Below are 10588 nucleotides of genomic sequence, written 5' to 3' on the forward strand. Positions count from 1 at the left end.
CCAAGTGCTGGGACTAAAGGCATGTAACACTGAGCCAGGCTGGGGGTGGGGATGGTATCCATTTCTTTTAATCATTTCTTGAGCAAATTTTGGTGAAAAAAGATGGGAGAGTATAGAGGTCTGGTAAGAATGAGGAGGAGCTATTGCCTTGCTTTTAAAAATATTCTTTATATTTTTGTGTGTACAGTTTATTGCCTGCATATGTGTAAGTGCACCCATGTCATGTAATGTGCATGGAGATCAGAAGAGGGCTTCAGATCCCCTGGAGCTAGAGTTACTGATGGTTGTTAGTCATCATGTGGGTGCTGAGAATCGAACCCGGGCCTCTGCAAGAGCAGCCAGTGCTCTTAACCACCATTTCTCCAGCCCCAAGAATTAACTCTTAATACTGCTTTGGCTACCAGGAATCAGCTTACATAGCCTCAGTTTACATATCAATGGCCCATCATTTTGGAACATAAAATAGAACTCAGGGGCTATGGGGAATGGCTCAGTGGTAAAGTGCTCACTGCACAGGCATGAAGAAAGAATAAAAAAAATATGATTTATTTAAAAAAAAAAAAAAGAACAAGTAAGGGGCTGGAGAGATGGCTCAATTATTAAGAACACTGTTCTTGCAGAAGACTGGGGTTTGAATGCCAGCACCTACATGGCAGCTAACAACTGTTGGTAACTCCAGTTCCAGGGAATCTGACAGTCTCCTGTTCTCCACGGGCATTGCACGACATGGGTGCACTTACCTACATGCAGGCAAGACATGCATACACAAAAAAAAAAAAAAGAAAAAGAAAAAGAACCAGTAAATGTACCAAAGATAATTTGCCTTTCTTTTCTTTTTCTGAAGAGATAATCCCAAGTTATTAAAGTTATTTAGAAAGTTTTAAATTACAGGATAATCAATAGACAATGGTTGGCTTGTGTGTCTTTCTTCCAGTTCTTTATTTTTTAAAGTTTTTTATTACTTTTTTTTGGGGGGGTCTATTTGAGACAGGGTCTCCCTGTAGCCCCCGCTGGCCTAGAACTCACTATGTAGACCAGGCTGACCTTGAACTCACAGAGATCCACTTGCCTCTGCTTCCCAAGTGCTGGGATTAAAGGCATGCACCACTATGCCCTGGCTATTACTTACTTTCTTAATTAATTAATTGATTAATTTATTGTATATGAGTGTGGGTATGTGTACGCCATGGGGTATGTGGAGCTGGGGTATGTGTACGCCATGGGGTATGTGGCAACTCAGGTTGCCAAGCTTGGTAGCAAGTGCCTTTATCCACTGGGCCATCCTGCTGTAATGGCCTCTTTTTAGAGGGAGGGAAGGAGGGAGGGAGGGGGGAGAGAGGGAGAAGGGGAGAGAGAGAGAAAACACTCTGTGCATATGCAATTACATGTGTGAGTGCAGTGTGTACTTGCCACAGCATGTCTGTGGAGGTCAGAGGACAACCTTGGGTGCTAGTCCTTGTCTTCTACCTGTTTGAGTCAGGGTCTCTGTTTTGCCACTGTGTATACCAGAATAGCTGGCTTGCAAGAGTCTGGGCAATCTCCTGCCTCAGTCTCTAATTTCTCCAAAGGAGCTCTGGTATTACTGATGTTTACCCTGTGGGTCAGACTTTCATGTGGGTTCTGAGGATTTGAACTCAGGCCCTCAAGCCTGCAGCAAGAGCTTTTACCCACTGAGCCATCTCTCCAGCAAACCCTAGTTGCTATTTTGACTGAAATTTTTTTCTTGTTTTGAGACAGGTTCTTACCATGTAGCTCAAGCTATCAACGCTTTCACTATAATCATATTTGAAAGCAAAGTAGGAAACCTGTATACTTCCCACAGCCAAATTCAAAACTGGTGTTTTAAAAAATGTTTTATTATTTTATGTATATGAGTGTATTGCCTGCATGTATGTAAGTGCACCTATGTCATACAATGCCCATGAAGGTCAGAAGAGGGTGTCGGATTCCCTGGAACTGGAGTTACAGATGGTTGGTAGCTGCCATGTGGGTGCTGAGAATCAAACCTGGGTCCTCTGCAAGGGCAGCCAGTGCTCCTAACACTGAACTATCTCTCCAGTCCCCAAAACTAGGGTTTTGAAAGCCAAGAAGCAGTTTTGAATTGAGCAAGGTGGGGCATGCCTGTAACCCCAGCACCCAAGAGGCTAAAACATGAAGATGATGCGTTCAAGGCCAGCTTGGTCTACATAGCAAGTTCCAGGAAGACTGAGACCTTGTCGCTAAAAACAAAAGAACAAGAACAAACTCCACAACTCAGGAATCATGACATTTAAGTTCATCTGGTTATTTATTTATTTTTTGAGACAGGGTCTTCCTGTAGCCCCAGCTGGCCTGAAAGTTGCTATGTAGACCAGGCTGACCTCCGTCTATCTCACAAGTGCTGGGATTGAAGGCATGTGCCACCATGCCCTGCTCTAAATATGTTTTGACATTTAAAGACAGTAGTCTTCTATTAAGCCATATAATTAAAGATTGTTAGCCATCATGTGGGTGCTGGGAATTGAACCCAGGTCCTCAGCAAGAACTGCCAGTACTCTTAACCACTGAGTTGTCCCTTCAGCCCCTAAACCTCACTTTTTTTTTGGCTTCTGTCTTTTTGAGACTATCTTCCTGTAGCCCCAGCTGGCCTGGAACTTACTATGTAGACGAGGTTGGCCAACTAACAGAGATCTGCTTGCCTCTGCCTCCTGAGTACTTGGATTAAAGGTATATGTCACCACGCCTGGCTCTAAACCCCAAAATTTTAAGACCTCCTATTCAAAAGTACTTTCAAATCTGTAAGACCTAACCTCACAAAGAAATTTTTTTTTTTTTTTGGTCTTTTTGAGACACGGTCTCCCTGTAGCCCCAGCTGTCCTGGAACTCACTATGTAGACCAGGCTGGCCTTGAACTCAGAGATCCGCCTGCCTCTGCCTCCCAAGTGCTGGGATTAAAGGCGTGCACCACCATGCCCAAGACAGGACAAAAAATTGTTAGAATCTGTGTCAAAATAATCTGAGACAAAGGAGGAATGGGAGTGTAGAAAGAAGACACTAGCCTCTGAAGGTAGGCTCACTTACTCGGCTCTGCTTCTGCACATGATGGGTATTTTCCATGATAAAAAAATTAAAGAATTTAACGAATTAATTATGTTTGAAGCAGAGTCTCACATATCCCAAGCTGGCTTTGAACTCACTATGTAGTCAAGGATGACCGATGAATTTCTGACTCTCCTGCCTCCACATTTTTGGGATTGCAGGCATGTATCACCATGCCACATTTATAAGGTGCTGGGGTTGAAACCCAGGACTCTGTGCATACTAGCCAAGCATTTTACCAACTGGCTATATCACCAGTCCTAAAGAATTGAATTCTTATGCAAGAAATTGAATAGGAGGAAAAAAAACTGACTGTAATTTAAAGTTATTATTAAGAATGAAGAACAAGTCAGGTGTGGTGGCGCACACTTGGGAACACAGCACTTGGGAGGTGGAGGCAGGAGTATCAGGAGTTCAAGTCCAGCCTTGGCTACATTAAGATTCATTCTCCAGGGGCTGGAGAGATGGCTCAGCAGTTAAGAACACTAGTTGTTCTTGTAGAAGATCTGGGTTCGAATCCCAGCACCCACATGGCAGCTAACAACTGTCTGTAACTCCAGTCCCAGAGGATCCGACAGCCTCTTCTGACCTCTGGGGGCATTGCATGACATGGGTGTACTTACCTACATGCAGGCAATACATGCATACACACAAAATTAAAAATAATAATAATAACAAAAAAGACTTATTCTCCAAATGCTGGGATTACAGGTGTGGACTGCCATACCTGGCTGAAATCTGCTGTTAATCTTCCTTGATGCCCATTCAATTCGTTTCTTGAGTTAAATTACTGGACATGTGTTATTGGAGTTGTATTTTCTTCAGTGGAAATCCACATGTTACAGAGCTCCTCTTTGCCTGCCACTACTAACCTAACTTAAAAATGACAAAGCATTTTCAGGTTAAAAAGCTCATCAAATCCTGACTGCCCTAGCCAAGAACCAAGCATTTATACATGTCACGCTATTGCCACCTGCTGGCTGTGTTGCCTAAGCACAGCAAACAAATGCTTAAAACAGAAATTATAAACTGTGGGGGCTCACACTTGAAATCCTGGCAGTCGGGGAGGCTGAGGCAGGAGTGTCATGAGTTTGAAGACAGCCTGAGTTATGTAGTGAGTACTAGGTCAACCTGAGGTAAAGTGTAAGACTTTGTCTCAAAACTAAGTAAATAAATAATTAATTCAATAAACCAGAAAACTAAAAATTTACTTTCTTTAGCTTAAGTTTTCTTTCAAAATTACCCCACAGAAAAGCAGCTAGCATACCATATCTTTAAAAAATCTCACATTAGAAGCAGCTGTTCTTCATCCTGGCTGCACTTTTAAAAATCCTAACACCCAGACCTCTCCAAGCCAGGAATTAAATTGGGATATTTAAGATATGAAAAAATAAAATATTTGCAAAGTGTTTAACTGACAGGAGATGACTGCAGGAGCGGACAGTTTTGAGGCTAGGGAAGGGCAGGCCTCAGAAGGAGCGTGGTACCACCTGAGCTTCAGACCGCTAGCCTCCAAAACTGTGAACCAAACTTGTCATTTTTAGCCATCCAATTTGCAGTGATTTGTTAGCGCAGTCCTGGGAAACCAATACAGAAGCAAAAAGTACCAAGACTTGTACAAGAATATTTTTAAAATTTTATTTTACTTATTAGTTTGTGTATGTATGCACATATGTGTACATGAGTACAGGCATGTGAAAGTCAGAAGACAACTTTCAGAATTCAGTTTTTAACTTCCACTACGGGTTCTAAGTATTGAACTCAGGTTGTCAGGCTTGCATGAGAAGCATTTTTACTTGCTGAGCTATTTCACCAGTCCAAAAATATTCTTTTTTTTTTTTTTCTTTTTTCTTTTCTTAGGCTACATGGTAGGTACTATGGAGCCTTGACTGAATTTTAACTTGCTATGGAGCCAGACCTCAAACTTACAGAGATCTACTTGCCTCTGCCTCCCGGGTGCGGGGATTAAAGGTGTTCACACCATGCCTGACATCCAAGAATATTAATAGCTGTATTTATAATAAGCTAGTTATTTATAATAAACTAGAAAATGTCCATACACAAACAAATGAATTTAAAAATTGTGGCATACCCATATTCAGCAATAAAAATAAGAGAATGGATCAAGACACAAAACGGGATGAAATCTCAAAATAATTATGCTAAGTAGAAGAGGACTGATCTCCACACTCCTAAAAAGAAAGAATCCCAGGGGGACAGAAGAAAAGAAGGGAGTGAGAGTTCACCCATGCTGACACCCAGGTCTAAATGCACACACCTTTCTTTCCTCCCTGATAGCTGCAAATATCAAATGTGGATTTCTTTTTGTCTCCCACAATGCCCCAAAGCTGAGCAGCTCCTTCTCTGGCCTGACTTAGGCCTTCATTCCCTCTTCATCCCACATGTCGGGATACTCAGCAGCCTCCTGACTAGCTTCTAGTCTTTCAATTGTATCCCTCTCAACTCTTCCTCTTACCCAGATGCCAAATTCAGGACAGACCAAGGAGAGCACAGGGGCCTCCCCTCATCCCACTGCTCCTTTAAACTCATTACTTCTTCATCCCCCATGTCAATGGAAGTTTCTGATATTCACCTATATCAGGAGTTGGCAAACATTTTCTGTAAAGGGTCAAATGGTAACCTAAATTTGGGCTTTGCAGGCCACATGGTTCTTTGTATCTACTCAATTCTCAGGAAAGCAGTCCTGAAGAGTACATAATAAATATGTCTGTGTGCTAACACAATTTTGCTTAAAAACAAGTAGTGGTCTGAATTTGGTGTGCAAGCCAGAGTTTGCTGACCCTTCAACTATATCGTTCTGCACCCCTCTTCTTTGCTATGTGTTGTCCCAGACACCTCCAAGTTGATAAAGAATTTGGTGTTTTGGGGCTGGAGTGTTGGCTCAGTGGTTAAGAGCACTAGCTGCTCTTACAGAGGACCTGGGTTTGGTTCTCAGCACCTACATGGCAGCTAACAACCATCCATAACTCCAGTTCCAGAGGATTCAATGCCCTCTTCTGGTCTCCACAGACACTGCACACATGTGTTGCACTTACATACATGCAGGCAAAACACTGGTACACAGAAAATAAATTTTAAAAATTAAAACAAAAACAGAAATGTATGCCTCGGTTTTCATTAGCAACCTGGGTAGTAAAGCACAACGCCAGCACATGACAAGCATTTCATAGATGTGGTTGAAACTATTACTTTAAAATATTATCATACAGGGATAGAGAAACTGTGAAAAGGGGGAAGGAGGGAGGGATGGAGGGAGAGAAGGAAAGAGGGAGGAAAAGAAGAGGGAAGGGAGGAAAGAGATAGATTATCATATAGGGCTAGGGGCAGAGCTCAATGGTAGGGTGCTTGCCCAACATGCAGAAGGCCCTGGGTTTGATCCCTAGAACTGAAAGAAAGTAGATAAATAAAAACAAAATAAAACTTATCTATGGGCACTCTCAATATCTCTGTGTATAAGCCACTGGCATTTTAGGCTGTAAGTTTCTGCATCTGCTCAATTCCACCCTGGCCCTTGTCAGCACTGGCACTCCACAGCACTCTAGCTCTCAAATTCAACTCTAACACAACACTGATGGAAACCTGATTGCCCTTTACGCTCGCTCTTCAACTTCAACAAGCTCCCTCTCCACTTTTATCTCTATTGTCTCCAAATCTGTGAGCTCCGACCCATCCTCATTTCCTTCCTTAATAACTTTGATCTCATGATCCACTATCGAGCCACCCTCTCACCTATACTCTCAACTCTTATTTTCCCCTTTCCCTCAGCTGTATGAGGCCAGCAAAATCCTGCACCATCAAATTCATCATCTCTTCTGTTCCTATGACTAAATGGCCTGAGATTGCTAAAGATGGCTTATCATGACAGATCAATGTCAAACACACCCTCCAACCTCAGTTAGGGCACCATAGCAATACTTTGCTCCATCCTTACACAAACAGTCCAAATTTCCAAAACGTTTACCTCTTCAAATTCCCTAAGGCTGACATACTTTTTCTTACTTTTAAGGACTAATTTGATTCCTGCAATTCAGAGAAATTAGAAGTCTGAACAAAAGCACTAAGATCTTTATCCCAACTGCACACTTAACCTACCCATTATCCTGAATTCCTTCCCTACAGGCCCCGAATGAGTTGGCTTCACTTCTATTCGCCAGAAGCGCTCTAAATCCATTTCTGTCTCCATTGCCTTGCACAAACGAAATCCTGAATCAATCCAGCCATGTACCCTTGCTACACTCTAACATAGCTACTCTGTGATAGGAGCCAACCTGTTTCTATAGTCAGTTCCAGGTCAGTTATGGCTAGAGACCCTGTCTCAAAAAAAAAAAACAAAAAACAAAAAACAAAACATGAAACTGTTACCACAGTAGAACGTATTTGCCGTCACTTGAATCTGTATTCCCAGACAATGGTCACTCATATTTTGCTCCAGAATTTAAAAATATTCTTTTTTGCATTAATAGCAATTTTTAAATCTATATTGTACAGGGGCTGGAGAAATGGCTTAGTGGTTAAGAGCACTGGCTGCTGTTGGACAGGACCTGAGTTTGGTTCCCAGCATCTACATGACAGTTAACAACTGTCTATAACTCTAGTTCCAGGAATCTTGTGCCCTCTTCTGGCCTCTGCAGGCATTGCATGCACATAGTGCACTTAAATACATGCAAGCAATACACTCATACACATAAAATTAAAAGAAAAATAAAAATTAAAAATATATTGTAACTATTATAATAGCTTAAATATATACTGTAATTATTGTAACTGTTTAAGCCTCTTTTACCATACGAATAAGGAAGAACTGGGGGAAATATACCAGTTATGAGCAAAGGAAGAAATAACATCCTAAACCTTTATGAATATAATCAATTGTTCTGTGAATTGTGCTGATTAAATACATAAAACTTTTTTGTTTTTTGTTCCAGAAATAGGGATCATATTCATGATGCTAAAAGCATTGGGTAAAAAGTTTTAAGTTAACGGGTAGTATGATGTCAGCATGGTCTTTGGAATAGTACCTCACAGATTATTAATCACAAAGGGATGAAAATGCACCTTTACATGGAGAGATTACTCCATTAATCAAGTGATTTACCATCAGAAAGCAGAGCTGGTTGCTTAGTGGTAGAGTGCTTGCCTAACACGTGCAGGGGTTACATATATGCATCAGCAGGCCTGGCTTTTCTATGGCTGTTGGGGATCTGTGCTCAGGTTCTCATGCTGGTACTAGATCCACTGAACCATCCCCTCAGTGCCCATGAATAGTTTCAAAGGAACACTGCCACACTCATTCACTTACATACTGTCCAGCACTGTGTTACCTAAACAATAGAATCAAAAAGTTACAAGAGACTGTATGGCCAGAAAGCCTAAAATATTTACCATCTGTCATTTACAGGAAAAACTGCTGGCCTCTGCTCTAGACAAGCAATCTAAGAGTACAATAAAGCCTGTCAGCCTCACCTGAGGTGTCGTCTTTCTATACTGGTCACCACCATCTATCACCTCGCTCATGACTTTTTCTTTGAGGAATCTATATTCTTCTGGACTCAGATGAATAGGTTCGATGGCTTTGCCACAACTGGAACACTGGCCACTGTAATTGCAGTGCTTTATATTAAATGATGTCCGCGAAAGGAACTTTTCTAAACTGAATTCATTTTAAGGCACAAGGAAACAAATGCAGTATGAAAGAATGTTTGCGCTTTTGTGATTTTTCATAAACCTGAAAATACCATCTATTAATATGCCAGAAAACCCAGAAGAGTGGACTGCTAGGCACCTAGATGAACTTTTTTTTCTTCTGGGGTGTTTCATTTATATGTCTACTTTATATTCCCAGAAGAATCCCAGGGGCCAACAAGATGGCTTGGTGGGTAGAGGGGCCTTCTGCCAAGCATGATACCTGAGTTCAATCCCCAGGACATACATGGTGGAAGGAAAGAACTGACTCCTTCAAGTTGTCTGCTGACCTCCACATGTGTCATGGCACAGACATGCACACATACCCACACACAAAATTAAATAAATTTAAAAAGCTTTTTGGAAAGGAAAAGAATTCTATGATTTCCTTTCTGTGTTTCCATCCTACTTCATAGCTCATGATGGCTATCAGCACAGTGAAAGCAAACTGACAGGATGGGAGCAGATGACTCTGCTCTTGCAGGTTCAAATCTGGGGCTGATCATTCCATGCTTCGTTAACCTGCCTGTGAGCATCTCAACAATTTTCCCAGCTCTGCGATCATCAAGGATTTCAAATCTACCAATGTAACCACGCTTCATCATCACAGAAACCAGACAATGACTTTGGAGCGTGGTGGGATAAGGACCGGGTGCTCCCCTCTTTTCAGCATTGTGCATCGATTGAGAGCATCAGCCAGGACATGCACACATCATTATGGTGGCTAGGAAAGATGGTGTAAAGAGCTAAGTGAAACTTTTATAGTAATTCCTAAAACACTGGGGGGGGGGGTCTCGAATCTACGGACAGATATCATTAAGGCATAATGCAGGTTTCAGAGTACCAACAGGAAAATTGTTTTGAGCACTCCAAAGTCTCTGTATATATGCCTGTAATGTAGCACTTGGGGGATTAAGGCAGGAGGATCCTTCAAGTTTGACTACAGCCTGGCCTACAAAATAAGATTGTTGCAAAACAACAACAAAAATGACCTTTTCCTCAGGAACTCTAATTACAAACTCTTAACTACCTTATCTCTAAAATGTTCTTAAATATTTTTAAATCAATGCCAACAGAACCTACTATACCTGAATCAGACAAGTTAAAGATAAATAATGGTCTTTACCTTTTCTGGATTGTGGTGAACTGTCCTTTCCATTGTTTCCCAGGAATACTACAAAAAAAAAAAAAAAAGATTACAAAAATCAAATTATCACAAAGTTAAAATTCCTATTCAACCTGGCTGGCTGTGGTGGCACACACCTTTAATCCCAGCACTCAGGAGGCAGAGGCCTTCAGAGCTCTGTGTGTTCCAGGCCAGGTGGGGCTACAGGGAGACCTGTCACTGTATTTAGATACTGTCAGGAAGAGCTCTGAGGCATTCAGAACACTTCCTGATGAAGGCTTCTTACAATAGTGGCTGCAAGGTGTGACGGGGTGAAAGATCTTCCTTTCGGTTCTCCTCCTGACATCCAACCCTCTTCTTCAAGTCTAAATCTACCTTCACCAACAGTATACAGAAAGAAGATGTCACCTCTAAATCAGACTCAACTTTAATACTAATCTAACTTGGAGCCATCCAAACATTTATTTACTCAATCAACTTGTCCTTTGCTCTTACATATTGCTTCCTATTAATTCTGTGGCCTTTTCTCCTTCCCCAATTAATTCAGGACCTCATGAACCCTCACCCAATTCTAAAATTACATTCAAACAAATATCCCTATTTTCCATTTTAATCATTCTCTCATCAACTCTTTTTACTGTTTTAGCAACTACTTTTTTAAAAATTATTTTTTAATATTTA

At 41.4% G+C, this 10588-nt stretch overlaps 1 protein-coding gene across 6 annotated transcripts in view; it reads right to left on the bottom strand.

The window, feature by feature from the left end:
• The window catches only part of Prorp (protein only RNase P catalytic subunit), a 134263-nt gene that overhangs the window by 120311 nt on the left and 3364 nt on the right, over positions 1-10588 (bottom strand). For 4 of the 6 annotated variants that reach the window (XM_008832914.3, XM_029563454.1, XM_017798105.2 and 1 more), the window contains 2 exons: positions 9908-9955; positions 8563-8695 (listed from right to left, as the gene is read on the bottom strand). In XM_008832914.3, coding sequence (XP_008831136.1) covers positions 8563-8695; positions 9908-9955 — 181 coding nt within the window. The remainder of the gene's footprint in view (positions 1-8562; positions 8696-9907; positions 9956-10588) is intronic. The other 2 variants (XM_008832916.3, XM_008832915.3) reach the window with 1 other exon arrangement.

Source organism: Nannospalax galili, unplaced genomic scaffold, assembly GCF_000622305.1.
Source record: "Nannospalax galili isolate Female #2095 unplaced genomic scaffold, S.galili_v1.0 scaffold816, whole genome shotgun sequence".
Taxonomy (NCBI): Eukaryota; Metazoa; Chordata; class Mammalia; order Rodentia; family Spalacidae; genus Nannospalax; species Nannospalax galili.